The sequence below is a fragment of the Lolium rigidum genome, chromosome 3, assembly GCF_022539505.1.
Source record: "Lolium rigidum isolate FL_2022 chromosome 3, APGP_CSIRO_Lrig_0.1, whole genome shotgun sequence".
NCBI classification, from domain to species: domain Eukaryota; kingdom Viridiplantae; phylum Streptophyta; class Magnoliopsida; order Poales; family Poaceae; genus Lolium; species Lolium rigidum.
This window is the reverse complement of record NC_061510.1, coordinates 122,755,132-122,771,124: the sequence shown is the minus strand read 5'-3', so window position 1 is coordinate 122,771,124 and position 15,993 is coordinate 122,755,132. Positions and strand designations below refer to the sequence as shown.

The 15,993-nt window shown below is 42.5% G+C and overlaps 3 protein-coding genes and 1 pseudogene across 3 annotated transcripts; all 4 read right to left on the bottom strand.

Annotated features, from left to right (window-relative positions):
* Window positions 1-2,641: 2,641 nt before the first annotated feature.
* LOC124702249 (gamma-interferon-responsive lysosomal thiol protein-like) lies at window positions 2,642-4,120 on the bottom strand. Its single transcript, XM_047234371.1, has 5 exons — window positions 3,866-4,120; window positions 3,558-3,623; window positions 3,180-3,320; window positions 2,989-3,081; window positions 2,642-2,836 (listed from the first exon to the last, which is right to left on the bottom strand). Exons 1-5 carry the CDS (start codon window positions 4,118-4,120, stop codon window positions 2,642-2,644), a joined length of 750 nt encoding a protein of 249 aa, XP_047090327.1.
* A 3,705-nt stretch (window positions 4,121-7,825) lies between these two features.
* Window positions 7,826-11,157, bottom strand: LOC124702248 (gamma-interferon-responsive lysosomal thiol protein-like). The gene is made up of 5 exons (XM_047234370.1): window positions 10,792-11,157; window positions 8,915-8,980; window positions 8,593-8,733; window positions 8,404-8,496; window positions 7,826-8,212 (listed from the first exon to the last, which is right to left on the bottom strand). Exons 1-5 carry the CDS (start codon window positions 11,044-11,046, stop codon window positions 8,009-8,011), a joined length of 759 nt encoding a protein of 252 aa, XP_047090326.1. The 5' UTR covers window positions 11,047-11,157; the 3' UTR covers window positions 7,826-8,008.
* Window positions 8,998-9,439, bottom strand: LOC124702250 (annotated as a pseudogene).
* A 1,131-nt stretch (window positions 11,158-12,288) lies between the features above and the next one.
* Window positions 12,289-15,441, bottom strand: LOC124698140 (E3 ubiquitin-protein ligase BIG BROTHER-like). The gene is made up of 7 exons (XM_047230656.1): window positions 15,301-15,441; window positions 14,602-14,836; window positions 13,713-13,753; window positions 13,544-13,588; window positions 12,952-13,079; window positions 12,647-12,755; window positions 12,289-12,555 (listed from the first exon to the last, which is right to left on the bottom strand). Exons 1-7 carry the CDS (start codon window positions 15,439-15,441, stop codon window positions 12,502-12,504), a joined length of 753 nt encoding a protein of 250 aa, XP_047086612.1. The 3' UTR covers window positions 12,289-12,501.
* Window positions 15,442-15,993: the final 552 nt, after the last annotated feature.

Here is a 15,993-nt window from a genome sequence, read left to right as displayed (position 1 = left end):
GAGTACTTTGCTTAAGTTACCTTTCATTCTTAACACTTGTTGTAAAAAAAGGCCATTTTACTTTATCGTAAGCTTTCTTGAAATCAATTTTTAAAAGAACCCCATCTAATTTTTTCCTATGAAGCTCATGTATGGTCTCATGCAAAATAACCACACCTTCTAGAATGTGTCTGCCAGACATAAAAGTTGTTTGTGTCGGTTGAACAACATTTTTAGCTATATGGGCCACACGGTTAATTCCAACTTTAGTAAAAACATTAAAACTCACATTAAACAAATAAATGGGTCTATATTGTTGTATTTGAATAACAGTTTCTTTTTTGGGAAAATGAATTATTGTTCCGAAATTAAGATGAAAAAGAGGTAGCTCGCCTCGTTGAAAACTCGCAAATATATCTAACATATCCTTTTTTTATTACCTCCCCAAAAAGTTTGATAGAATTCCGCCGGAAAACCATCTGGCCCAGGCGCTTTACTTTTCTTCATCTGCTTAATGGCTACAAAAATTTCACTTTCCGTAAAATCCTTAGTTAGGCATTCATTTTCTTTAACAGATATTTGTGTAATATCATGAGTCATGGATTCAATAATCTCACAAGAATTATCCATAGGAGGTCCGAATTTTTTTAATAATATTCTGAAATATATAATTTCAAGTTTTCTTGACCCACAATTGTTCCTTCCTCTTGCTCAAGTTGAAATATTTTTTTCCTTCGATGCTTACCATTGGCTATTAAATGAAAATATTTAGTATTATCTCCACCCTCCTAGATGTGTTTGATTTTTGCCCGCTGCGCCCACTTTGATTCCTCACTACGTTGTAATTTAGCTAAAGTCTCATTTGCCAGACGCATCGACTTTCTCTCTTCTTTATTTAGTGGAGCTATCTCCGCTTTTTTATCGAGGTTATCAATTATTTTAGAAAGCATCTCTTTTTCAATTTATACTGACCGCTCAAATCCCAAGCCCATCCTCTCAGGAAACTCCTGAGGTGTCTAATTTTATTTTACCACCGTTCCATCGAATTAGAACCTTCATATATAGCAGATATAGAAGCCCATTGTTGAGCTACTATTTGAAAAAACCCATCAATTTTGAGCCAAGATAATTCAAATAAAAAATTAACTTTATTTCCTTTGTAAGCTTGATCACCCGAGTCAATAATAAGGGGAGTATGGTCCGATAACTTATGTTCCCATTCAACACTATTCTGTCTAATTTTTCGTATGTTGGGTCAACACGTCGATTAGGCCAACTGAATTGCCGACCTGAAAGAACTAACTCACAAATGTCCAGACTTTCAATAATCGCATTAAAAATAAAAGACCATTGCGCATTAAAATTATCTTTATTCTTTTCCTCTGGGCGTCTGATGATGTTGAAATCTCCTCCAACAAGCATCGGAAGAGGCTCGTCTTCACAAATCCTCACCAATTCCGAGAGGAAAGCGGGTTTGTGCTCCTCTTGAGCTGCTCCATAAACGGCTACCAAAACCCACTTAAATTTGTCGCATTTTGAAGTTATGTAAAATTTGACACATCTATCCCCGCAACCACTTTGTCTACTTCGAGGGTATCTGCATTTATTCCAACTAAAATACCCCATGATCTACCTATAGGAGGTACACATTACCACTGGAAGTCCAGACCACCTGAAATGTGTTTCAAAAAAGGGGCCGAAAATTTGTCCTTTCCTGATTCTAGAATTGCAAAAAAATCTAACTTATATTCATGAATAGTTTCATTCACAAACAGATGCTTAGCCGTATCCCTGAACTCCAATATTCCAAAAGCTTCCTTTCATTAAGATGAACACTTATTTTTGTTAAGACGGCTGCTTCTCCGTACCACTTTTGGTTTCACCTTATCCTTTCTCTTATAAACTCTAATTATCTTAGTTTCCTGTACATTTGGTTTCAATTCCCCCTGACCCAAATTGTTAGACTCATCTATTATGTCAGTAGTTAAAGCATTAGCTCGATGGACGATGTAAGTGTTCTTTTGTCAATAAAGTTAGCCGAATAGCATTTCCTTGAAAAAGGTACTCTATATAAATATTTTCTGCAAGCATGACTTCCTGCTACTTGTTCTAACGGTGCTCCTGCCATTTTTCGAAAAAAAAAATTAACATGGTAAATTTGGCATTCACCGTATAGCGGATTGAAAATTTCTAAGCTGGCTTTTCGAAACAGACCAAGTAGTCTACAAGCCTACGATTGCAGGCGTCATGTATAGGAATGGTTCGTACAAGAACACCCATTTGCTGAATACAGTACCTACTTGCTGGAATACTTCCTCTGTCCAATTAAAAGTTATCTTAAATTTGCTAAGTTTGGAGTAGTTGCTATTTGGTGTCTACGTGCATCGAAATGTAGACACTTAACGTACTTGCCATAAACAAGCAGCTACATGGGAACACGGTAGCACTGGCCACACCATTCAACCGTAGAGAAGCCAAGCATGGTATTGATTCCCAAGTCCATTACACCAACATACCCAGATCAGGCTACCAGCATACATCACGATAACTCGCTTTATGATCGGTTGATCTACATCTCCATAGTTAACTTGAACAGAAAGATGAAACTGCCCAGTGTTCACGTATAGTTGGTATCTGAGCCCCCAAAAGGGAGCATAGCTTATCAATTGCCATCATCCCGAACCATCTCAATCTCGCCGTCGACGCTCTCATCGAGCTCCTCGAGATCAGCGGAGTTGTAGCTGACACCGTTGCCTGCCTTCACCACCTGCTGCATGATCGGGTACTGACGGCTCAGCCCCTGGCAAGCCTTGGGAGGATGGCCCTTGTACGCCTTGCAGATGAAAGATTCGAAGTTCTCGTAATCCTGAAATAAGAAGCTCAACATAATTCAGGAGCCATCATATGGTGAAATTCAGGCACTGAGGGTGAGCAAGCTGTTAGTAAAAATGATGAACCATCCATCATAACAGGATCTATAACTCGAGACGAAGAGTGGGTATGGCTTACGTCGTAGAGCGGCTGGCCATCAACCACGACCCAGGGAACGTACTTGTGCGGAGGCACGAGCGCATCGGTTTGTTTCCCGTACTTGAGCGAAAGCTAGATGGAGCAAGCAAGAAAAATGGGGACACTGTGTGGTTAGGAATATTAGCTATGAAATGTATGTGAATGATACAGTGCAGCGTCATAGGAGGAACCTTCTGGCCACGCTCACTGTTGTAGCACTCCATGACAGGCTTGGGGTCAAGCCCCTGTTTCTCGAAGCAGGACTCCCACTCTTCGCGCTTGTTCTTCACCACCAGGTCCTCCACGCAGTTGATGAAACCGAAATGCACATTCTGCAACCAGCGACAGATAGCTGTCATATACAGTTCTCCAGATTTTCAGCAGAAACAAGAACTCTACTATTCTATACTACTACTAGTAGTTGGTAACATAAAGTTCTACGGAGTAGTTGTGATTATTGTATCATAGTACAGACTAGCATTTGTTGGGAACCTCTTGCAGTAGCAACAATATATTCGGTGGCCACGGTTGAGCTGAGATTGTGATGAGGTGTGAAATAATGAAATTACCACATCCGGCCAGGCGTCGATGGCGCAAGCCTCCACGTTGTTCAGAATGCACTCGTACGGGCCATGCTGCAACAAGCCAACATCCCAACAGCATTAGCATATCAGAAAGCAACGCCAAACAATGAAGTAATTCACACCTCAGAAACTAACAGCATCAGCAATGAACTCAAGAATGTACTAAGCCCACGCCCAGGATCCCCGACAACTCGACAAGGTCCCAACCGAACCGAGATGCATGAATATCTAGTGTACACGAAAGGAAGGAGAGAGGAGGGGATCGGAAGCGCAGCGAGACGATGGCACCGCACCTGACAGGAGATGGCGCCGTTCACGCGGACCTTGGCGTTGCCGTAGGGGACGAGGTTGACGTCCGCGGCGTCGAGGAGGCCGTCCTTGAATATTTTGGCGAGGTGGTTCACCACGAAGTCCGCAGAGGCGGGGCACAGCGACTCGTAGTAGAGGGCCACGGGCACCTTCCCGTTCCCCGCCGCGGCGACATCGCCAGCGCCGACCAGCAGGAGGAGAGCCGCGAGTGGGAGGAAATGGTAGAGACGAGCGGCCATGGTGTTCGAACTATGGGCAGAGGATGCAAAGGCGAGGGTCGCCGCGGGAGGCCGGAGCTTGCAGGCTTGGAGTGAGTGAAGGAGGAGCTTGCCAATGGAGGGGTTTATATTGGTGATCAGCGTGAAGCGGGTGGCCACGTGTGCAGCTGGGTGCTTTAAAGGCCAAACTAGAATTATGACTCCATGTCTAGCTCAGTTATGTCGATGGAGTATACTGTACAATCCAACCACGCCTGAATTCAAGTTCAGTTAAACCCGAATTTGGGTGCATATTTCTTCTTTGCTAACTTGATGTATGCAGGTTATCCCCATTTTTTTTTTGCGAATAATCCCCATTTGATCATACAGGCATCATGGACGTACAGTCCAAAGATGATTTTGTCTAGTACTTAATTTCTGGATGCAGTGTACGAATAACACTAATGCACAATCGAATGAACCCGTGTTTCTTGTGGAAGAGTTTCCCACTCTAAGACAAGAACTCAGTGTGCGATACATCTCATTCAGAACACAAGATCGCGTAAACCAGATGGTCACTGAGATTGCCTGAGGATTGGTAGTGGCGTTTCTAAAAGCTAACAACGTACAAAACCTCATAGGAGGTGGGTTAGCAACCCTTCCGTAAGCTGAAAACTACAAATGAGAATTCTAAGGTTGAACAACTGGTAGTGGAGCGAGCATGACTTGTATGGTCTGCCCCAAATCCAAGCCATTACTCGAGCCGTGTAAGAATATAGCAGTACATGATTATAGGTGGACGGTTGGAAACCATGATCTCTTCCCCTTTTAGAATCACAAACCATGTTTTCTGGCGGATGGAGTATCGCATTACTTCTCTGCTGGCTGGAGTAGTTGGTTAGCATCGCATAAGTTCAAAAAAGAAAAAATCGATAAAGAATAGTTCAAATAGCTGATAGAGAACTCATCTTGGCTCCAGTGTAACTAACCAGAGAGGACTTTCAGAGCAGGTGCTCAGCGCGCACCCCTATCCATACTGTCTATATTGTATCAAGATCTGCGCTAGCTATTTTTTTCCTCTCAAACAACTTACTTTTGTATCTCTTACACCACACAAAATTTGAACTTGACATTTTGCAGATCACTTAGATATAACAGCTAGAATGTGGAAAAAATATTTCGAATTTTTATGTCATTATTTTTTAAGAATTTATTTCGAAAAAATGTAAAGAATATTTTGCAAAAAAAGTTCTGAACTATTTTTTACCACATTATATTCATTATTTTTGAGTGACTTGCAAAAAAAATCAAATCAAAATATTATATAACTTGAAAGATACAAAAAAAAAGCACCGGCTCTATTCAACTTTTCCCGTAGCTAAAACAAGGGAAACATGGGATCCTCGTAACACGGCCCATTTGCCATCGTTCCTAAGTACTTCTAGATTATTTTTTCAAAAACAGGTTACCCCTTTCTATTACTGCAAACGGAATACAAAGTCTCGAATAACAAAACACGCACACATAAAAAAAGGAACGGGAAAGAGGCCATCCTTGCATCGCCAGGAAACCCGCTGCCCACTACGGGCAAAAACCTGGTGACACTTAAGCAAACATTTTCAAAAGTTCATACGACACAAACATATGTCCAAACCAAGAGACTACTACTACAAGAGTAACCACATCAAGGTCCTACAATAGACAAGACTGAAGCTTGAACTGCAACTGCATTCTCCTGGAGAAGTCGAGCTAACATTGCCTCCTTGTTGATCAGCTACTTCGTTCCCACCTTGATCTTCTTAGCATCCTTCTCAGCATACAGACTTGTTCAACAAAAGATCCAACAGGGAAGATCACCACAGCAGGAGATTTAAGCACATAACTTTGAAAGTTATCTTATTTCTAATAATCCAAATAGACTAGCAAATAGCAACAGTTAATAAAGTATAAAAATTCTTGTCACCTGGCAGGCAAGCATTCAACCTCGCCGAACTTTGCCAAAGGTTCCTAGGATAACTGTTGGATCCCAAGCACGAATCTAAAGCTCCTCAAACCACTTTGGCCACAGCACAATAAAAGAATAAGTGATTAGCACTTTCAATGTCGTCACAAAAGGAACATGAAGATCCGTCCATTTTTGCTTCCTTAAATTTTCTCTATTCAATATAGCAACATAATGCAACGACCAAAGAAAAAGCTTAATTTTAAAGAAAACCTAGATTTCCAAATCCATTTGTTATGAACTCCAACAACTGGTAGACAGACATAGTAGAAAAACACTTATTAGATGCCAGGCTCCAACTGATAAAATCCGGCGCAGTATTAACAGGAAGCTGTGCAACAAAAGCTTTGTGATGCAAAAGCTCAGGTGACAACTTCATCTAAAAGGAATATCTTGGACCACAGAAATATCAAAAACTGAGGATACCTTACACAAATTGCCAAATTATCCAACCAGGTATCCAACCAAAATCTAACAAGGTCTTTTTTTAAAAATCACCCTTCTTCCTTCACAATACGTTCCTTTTATTTTCAACAAAGCTTTCCAGCAAGGATAATAATTGGCCCTAGTTTTCGCATAAGCGACAGATTTGTTTCTGGGATACTTTTGTTTCACTATTCTTTGCCAAAGTCCATCTTGATTTTCCAACTTCAACTACCACTTAGCAAGAAGACTAATGTTTTCCTTTCTAAGATCTTTAACCCCAAGGCCCCCTTTGATTTTAGATGTACACACTCTTTTTCATTTAACCATATAGTTGGCTCTTTTCTTTTTCTTTCCAGCCCAAAAGAACCACCTTCTGTGCTTATCCACCAACTTCTTCCCAAAGGTTTTGTTCAATAAAAACATAGCCATATAAAAAGAAGTAATCCCAGACAGACATGAATCAAGAAGGGTTAGTCTTGCTTCAGATGATGCAGAATCACAAATCCAAGCATCAAGATTTTTGATTAACTTTGCATCCAGGAGATCCAAGTCAATATTTTTCAAATACTATTGTTCCCACTTCCCACCAATGGTAACAATCTCACTCTTCATGTAATTTCTTTTTATGCCTAACATCATTTCAAACATATACAAAAGCGCAACTTGACATTATTAATAGCTTGCTCAGGGTCGTGATTGATACAGTACAAAAAAAGAAATAGTATCATCAGCATATTGTAACACAGCAACCACCTATCAAGCAGGAGCAAGACCAGTGATAAGGTTATTTTCCTGAGCCTGCAAAACTATTTTAGTGAGGCATTCCACTGCCATGTTAAACTATGGTCTCCTTGTCTCACCCCCTTAGCACTCTGAAAAATAGGGGCCTGCAACATCGTTCAACATCACAATAGCAGTACTATTTATGCAGATTTTTTTGGACCAAGAGCAGTGAGCACCATTGCTCAGAAAACCCTCTAGCTCTATGGCACTACTCAATCAAGAAATCCCACTTGACCTTATCATAGGCCTTTTCAAAATCAATCTTTAGAATAACCCTAACTTGATTCTTAACATGAGCATGATGCATCAACTAATGCAAGGAAAATAACCTTATCAACGCATTTGTAGATATGGATTCCCTAAAAAAAATGTGGATATAGATGTTTTTTTTCTTATTGGCCTGAAGTTGAAGGCATGACGGCGACTGATTTAGCAGCACACACCCCTGGCCGCAATAATGCCATGTGTTATTTTCCCTCAAGGGTCATTTCGGAAATGGCTATTTCTATTACAGGATATTGACATTCAACCGCAGAGAAGCCAAGCATGCTATTGATTTGATTCCCAGTATATACCAGATCAAGGTAACAGCATATCACGATAACTCGCTTTATGATCTGTTGATCTACAAGTCCATAGTTAACAGAAATATGAAACTATCCATTGTTCACGTATAGTGGACTAGTGGTATGTGAGCCCCCAAAAGGGAACATAACTTATCAATTGCCATCAGCCCCAACCATCTTAATCTGGCCGTCAACGTTGTCATCGATCTCCTCGAGATCGAAGGAGTCGTAGCTGACACCGTTGCTCGCCTTCACCACCTGTTGCACGATCGGGTACTGACGGCTCAGCTCCTGGCAAGCCTTTGGAGGATGGCCCTTGTACGCCTTGCAGACGTAAGCTTCGAAATTCTCGTAATCCTGAAATACACGAGCTCGTCATAATTTAAGAACCAATGTGTGCACACACACACACACAGTGAAATTCAGACATGGAGCTTTCCCACAAAAAAATCAGACATGGAGCTGAGCAAACAGTTAGTGCTTAGTAAAAATGAGAAACCATCAATCAAAATTGGATCTATAACTTGAGAAGAGTTACTATCACTAACGTCGTAGAGCGGCTCGCCATCAACCACGACCCACGGAACGTACTTGTGAGGAGGCACGAGCGCATCAGTCTGTTTCCCATACTCGAGCGAAAGCTAGATGGAGCAATGAAGAAAAATGGGGATGCTATAAATGATTAGCAAGAGAAATGTTATATGCAAGTGATACAAGGTAACGTCGTAGGAACGAACCTTCTGGCCATGCTCACTCCCATAGCACTCCATGACAGGCTTGGGGTCAAGATTCTGTTTCTTGAAGCAGGACTCCCACTCCTCTTGCTTGTTGTTCATCACCAGGTCCTCCACACAGTTGATGAAACCGAAATGAACATTCTGCAACCAATAGATATCATATAGTAGAATTCTCCAGACTTGGGTAACGAAGTTCTCGTTGTGATTATTGTATCATAGTACAGACTAGTATTTACTGGGAACCTCCTGTAGTTGCAAGTTGCAACAATGCGTTCGGTGATCAAGGTTAAGTTGAGAATATGATGAGGGCTGAATTACTTACCAAATCCGGCCAGGCGTCAATGGCGCAAGCCTCCACGTTGTTCAGAATGCATTCATAGGGGCCATGCTGCAACAATCCAACATCCCAACAGTATTAGAAACAGAACCATGCACCGCCAAACAGTAATCCACACCTCCGAAACAAATAACACCCCGACAGAACAGAGAAACATCTGTTATAGCCAAAGGAGGAAGGAGAGGAGCTGTTGACTGGAAAAGCAGAGCAGAGCAGACTAACGAATCGGGCACGTGGCAAAGCGATGGCACAAAACCTGACAGGAGATGGCGCCGTTCGCGCCGACCTTGGCATTGCCATAGGGGATGAGGGTGACGTTGGCGGCGTCGAGGAGGCCATCCTTGAATATTTTGGCGAGGTGGTTCACCACGAAGTCCACGGAGTCAGGGCACACGACTCGTAGTAGAGGGCCACGGGCACCTTCCCGCTCCCCGCCGCCATGATGTCACCAGCACCGGCCAGCAGGAGGAGCGCCACGAGTGGGACGAAATGGTGGAGACAGGCGGCCATGGTATTGGAACAATGGGCAGGTTATGCAGAGGCAAGGGTCGCCACAGGTGTTTGCAGGCTTGGAATGAGTGGATGAGGGGCTTGGCAATAGGGGGTTTATATTGGCGATCAGCATGAAGTTGGCAATGGGTGCTTTAAAGGCCAAACTAGAATTATGACTCCATGTCTAGATGCAGTTGTAAAACTAAGATAGATGCACAATCAAATGAACCATGTTACTTGTGGAAGAGTTTATCACTCTAAGAGAAAGAACTAGGTGCGATACGTCTCAGTCAGAACTAGATCGCGTAAACCAGATGGCAACTGAAATTGCCTGAGGATTGGTAGTGGTGTTTCTAAAAGCTAACAAAATACAAAACCTCGTAGGAGGTGGCTTAGCAACCCTTCCATAAGCTGAAAACTACAAATGAGAATCCTAAGGTAGAACAGCTGATAGTGGAGCGAGCATGACTTGTTTGCATGGTCTTCCAAAAATCCAGTGCATTATACCCGTAAGAACATAGCAGCGCATGATTATAGGCGGCGGTTGAGAATCATGATCTCTTTCCTTGTTAGAATCATCACAAACCATGTTTTCCGGCGGATGGAGTGTCGCATTAGTTCTCTGCTGGCTGGAGTAGTTGGTTAGTATCACATTAGTTCATAGACCTGACAGAGAGCTCGTCTTGGCTCCAGTGTAAGTAAAACAATGCAAACATGGGCTCCTTATAACAAGGCCAGTTGCTATAGTTTCTTTGCATTTGTACATATGAATTCTTCTTTTCTTTTTGACCCGAAGGCATGACGGCGACTGATTTAGTAGTACATGATTATAGGTAGCAGTTGCAAACCATGATCTCTTCCCCTTTTAGTTACGGATGGAGTATCGCATTACTTCTCTGCTGGCTGGAGTAGTTGGTTAGCATCGCATCAGTTCAAAAAAAGATTCGATAAAGATTAGTTCAAATGAGAACTCATATTAGCTCCTCCACCTTAACTAAAACAAGTGAACAAGGCAAACATTGGCTCCTTATAACGTGGTACATTTTCCTACGCACGTTTGGCGTATATCTGCAGGTATGGATTTTTGTTGACCTGAAGGCGTGACCGTGACGGCGACTGGTTTATCAGGATTCAGGACACACCCTGGCCGCAATAATGCCACGCTGCTGCCACAGCTACCGCTCAAGTATTTGTCTAGTAATGAACCACTAATCAAAAAACGAGATTTTGCTCTTGGCCGGAGGCATCGATCAATTAGGAAGGCAAGAGAGAGAATATGAGATTCGCGGCGCGGCAATTCGATCACTACTAGGAAGTGAGAGCGAGCTGGACGATTCACGGGGAAAGGGGAGCTGAATCACTGAAATCACCTGGCAATTGATGGTGTTGTTTTCGCCGCGGACGTGTGCGTTGCCGTAGGGGACGAGCAGGAGGTCGACGATGTCGATGAGGCCGTCGTCGAAGATCCCGGCGAGGTGGTTGACGATGAAGCGGGAGCAGTAGGGGCAGAGCGACTCGTAGTAGAGCGCGAGGGGCACCTTGGCCGGCCCCGCGGCCACGGCCGGCGGCGGCACGAGGGCGACCGACAGGAGCAGGACGACCAAGAGGTGGAGGAGGCGAGCCATGGTGTGCAGGGGGATCTCGTCGATCGCGCGAGACTTCTGGAGTGAACTTGAGGTCAACGGAGAGTGCGGAGTTTCTTGTCAATGGGATCCCGGGAACATACGTGCGTGCGTCAGGGAAGAGTGCTCGTGCAGGATTCCATCATCTATTCATGTGGTGCTGGTCTACGCACGTCCATCTCGAGGCTTCTGATTTCTGATGCTTTCGGGCACCCATCAGCCGGATATTGATTGGTCGATGATTTCTTTGCTGAGATGGGATGATCCGATCGACAAATTAAGGCCAATTATTGTGAGCCAAAGCATGAGAGGGATTGCAGGGCCACTGCGTGGAAGATGGGGACGACCCAGGTCACACCATCATAGTACGTCGCCTGATCGAGCTTGTTCTGCGACGACGAGGCCGGCTCTCACTCTGAGCTCCCGAGTGTGCACGACTGCAACGACGACTCAATTTGCAAGGAGAAGGAAGGTGGAGTTTTTTTTTTCACAAACGTCAATCTGAGCCTGATTTGGAGCTGGCTGTTCGTCCTAACTTTGGGATTGGGTGTAATCGCATCACATAGCAGCAAATTTCGACTGCCATCGAGTGACGGCAATCTTTGACTGATATATGTTGGCAACCCCATTATCTTGAAATAAACCTTGGAACACTGGCCTACAGCCTACAGGCTACAGCAGCCAATGTAGCAGCTCATCTTCTTTTTTTCCTTTGATGAAACAAGGCAAAAGATCTATACCATTTTCCTTGATTAAGAAGTTTTTACAAGTTTACAAGCCCAAGCGAAAAATGTTGATCTTTTACCTCAGCAATCAGCATTCTGCGATGAATCAGCAGTCTGCGCCTTGCTACCCTGCTTAGTGATTCAACAATTGTGACCTAAATACAGGTTATTCTCCTGTCAAAACAAAGTTCGGAACCTGATATTATCAGGTCCAGAGCTACATGTGGATACAGGAGTTTTCCCAGCTGCAGGCTGCTGCACGCAAGAGCAGGAGCTCCAACACACAGAATCCAATGAACAAAAAGAACACCAAAAAACCGGCAAAGTCTCCCACAAAAAAGGATCATGAACACATCACGACAAAGGAAATGCAGGTCCAAGCAGGGGAGTGTTACAAATGAATCTTTTCTCTGTCCACAAAAATCTTAATCGAATTTGAATTAACAGAAACTAGCACACGCCCTTTGCGGTGAACAAAAGCACCTCGCGGGCATGCGTGATCGACAGTGTCCGTCTAGCACGTTGGTTATGGTTCACGGTCAAACTCTACAGTCTACGGCAAACCTCTCGGAAGCGGGTTACAGCTTCCAGCTACATCTGCTTATAACCTATATCTGGTGATCTGGTACTAATATACAACTCTAAAAGGAAGAGGGGACAAATCATGCATCAGTTGGTGGCATGGTGGTGCTGCGAGTCCGAGCGCCAGAACTTCGTGGTTAATTGCAATAACTCATTTCATCTTGGGCTCCTCAGCGGGAACTTCAGCAAAGCAAACAGGACATACCTGCAGAGCAAATGTATACTCATGTGAGCTAAAGAAGCAGAGGGTAAACACGGGAAGCTGATACAGATTGTTCTTCTTTCTTGCTGCTAACCTTGTTGATGCTAAGCCATCTTGTCACGCAGCTGGCATGGTAAACATGCTTGCAGGGCAGTGCCATCTGCAGATCCCCTCTCCTATACTCCATTTGGCAGATTACACACCTGTTACCAATAGGGAAGCTCTAAAGATTATCTTCCTTTCTATTCAAGAATCAGTACCAAGTCGGTGTAGTTGTATCCTCTACAGGTAATTACAGACAAAGTATTGCACTCATGATGCAGCAGTGTGTCGATGAAGACAGAAATACTACGGTATGGTTCAGAACTGATGGCGTAGGAAATTGCAGCAAGATCTAACCTTTCACGGCGTGCTTTCTTCCTCGAGAAGAAACCACACTTGTATTTTGTGACCGGAAGTGAAGCAATGCTTTCTTGGGAGAGACCACGACTTTGGGTTCCAACTGCCTCGCCCAAATCCAACAATTCCTGTCAACAGAAATTGTACATATTAGTGAACCAACTTCCAGAAGCAATCAAATGAGACAAAAGACACTAGCAATGAAACGAACGATTGATGAATATACAGCTTAACTATTGAAGAGTATTGTGCGTTGAATAGTTTCAGTGCATGAGACCAAGAAAAGTAGTGTGATGTATGGATGTGTCTACCTATGAGTTGTCAAGCAAGTAAGTTTTAGATAAGCACGCCCAAAAAGTACTTCTACGTGATTATTCAAGTCACAAAAAGTTTCTTCATCTGAAGTCACACCATAATTAATGTTCAGTATTTTGATCCTCGAAGCACCCAAATAAGAACTATACATCGACCAATCCAATTGTGCATGGTGTAATCTCTGCAGACTTCTACCTATCTCGCTCAACTCAAAGATATACAGGAAGCAGGGAGCATGACAAAATGGAGACACAAGCATGCAAGAGAAGTCATTAACCTCATATGTCATGTTGTCAGGATCGATGTTGTCTTGCCAAACAGCCTGGAATTACAACAATACTAACTTTCAGTGAATTGATGGGAAACAAAGTTTCCACATGACATACAGAAACAAAGGGAAAAAATACTAGTTCTTAAAAATACGCAAGCTAGAAAAACTCATTTACCTGCGGGCTGCTTGAATTTTGGTGCACTGGTGTTTGGATACCTGTAAGTGAAAACAAAATGAGAGTGTCAGAGATGTATCATTCGAATAACTGTTTGGCTACAAGGTAAAGATTAAAAAAAATAGTCGGTTACTGCTATCATGTTATGTGGTAACCAAATCATAAGGATCCATTAAGATAGCATGTGCACAGTTTGTATTCCAAAATAGCCATTAATCAGTTAACTATGTAACAAGTAAAACAGCTGGATATAACATCAGTATCATGACCAAGCCAACCAAGTTTGCAGTATAATCTATAAATGCATAATGAAATAACAACGGTAGTCTAACCACACACATGTATTTTATGAGCCAACTTCCAGACTTCTCTTTTACTAAATCTTGTAAGAATTCAATCAACTAAAAATTGGATCAAACCATACAATGCCAGTCACTAATAGTCTGACACTAACAAACTTCCACTGTTATATGACTAACAGTAAGCAAAGGGTATGTGCTTACTAGTCTTTTTTGAAAGGAAGGGCTAATGGAGGTACTATTCAGTTCATTACGCAATCTAGATAAAAACTACCTTGTTTTCAAGCACCGTAACATGTTAACATGTGTCTTAACCAGATATTGATAAAAAAACAGCCAAAAACAGTGAAGTGTGTTACTGCAGCTACAATCTAGTGACAGATGGAACCGCATTTAACCCTGTTTTAATACACTAGTATCAGGAACTTCATATTGCTACCTTGAAAAATATTATAGTTAATCCTAGTACTTTAACCGAACTTATGCTTATGTGGCTGACATCCCAGAATAATGATTATTTCCACTCCAACACTGCTGAGTAATGATTATTTCAACTTTCAAAAACCATATGTCCAAAGTACTGAACTTACGTTCCTCTGTAGTAGAATTTGCATTTGCATGAGGAGCCTCACCACCCTGCAGGACTACATTGGGGGAGTCAGTATTGCTTACAGGAATGGGATTATCCCAAACTCTGCGTCCAGCATCTGCTCTATGCATGTAATCATTCATGTCATACACATGCCCATAACTGTAGTAATTTCCTGCACCAGAATATCCGTACTTATACGAGTTTGTTTGCGTCATTGTCCAGTATGGATTGGCCTGCACGTTAGCAACAAATAAGTGGGGAATGGAACAGAAAATGATAAGGATTGATGAAACAGTGACTAAGGTCGTGACTGAAACTACTGTAATATTTGTAAAAATATGGAAGTGAGCTTTCAGGAATCATCATATTTTCCCCTGAGTGACTCTATTTCCTTCTTTCTGTTTCTTAAAAAAGAAGCTGCTACTAGACTTGCAAGAAAATAATCTAGATTCATGAGGTGCGTAAACTATCAAAATTTGAAATTCATAACTACCATGTTTGATTTATAAAGTAGCACAAGATATTAAAGGGTAGCCTTTACCACAGTCCCAGGCCACATATAATATTACATCGAAGATATATGTGCATCAGTAAGAAAGCAGTAAATACTCTAACATTACAGTGAAAGGTTCGAGGAAATGGAATCAGCTAACTGTTGCACTAGGTTGAGAAAATGGACAAATATAATGTTTGATACCTGATCCTGGAAGGCATCTGCAAGAGCAAAATCAGCATGAGCGTATGTCAGGCCTTCGAAAAAATCCATGAAGCTCTCGGTCATGGTGTATGGGTATCCGGTGTTTATGTAGTGGAGTTCCATCTGTCGACTCCCGTTCATCCCTCCCGATGGATCATGAACCTAAAACAAACCATACCACAAATCTTTCATTAAACTTCAGTCAATTGAAAAGAACAAAAATACAATCTGAAATGCACATCGGTCTAAGTTAGATCCCTTGAATCATGAAAACGTCTGGTTAAGTATAACCACAATTGGATTGTTTGCCGAAGATCAAACACTAAGGAATATATACATGGTATGGACTGCGGGATTTGCACATTGCTCTTTTGACTGAACCAACTCCTGGATGAGTTCAACAACACTACAGATCTTTGCACCATCTTAGCTAAAAGCTACAGATCAGGCATTATTGCCAGATTGCTTCCGTCAATGGAAACCTGCAGAGCTGAAATGTGCATTGGTACCACGATGAACAATTTACCATTACACCGCAAAGGGATAGGTAGATAGACCAGAGGTGGTCCTTTTTGTCACCAGTCACCGCTGGTACACCACTCATTTTTCAAACGGCAAAACTACCAGCACGATGCAGGAACCAATGTACGATCCAGCCAGAAACAAAACCAAGAATCGAGGCCTCTACTCGAA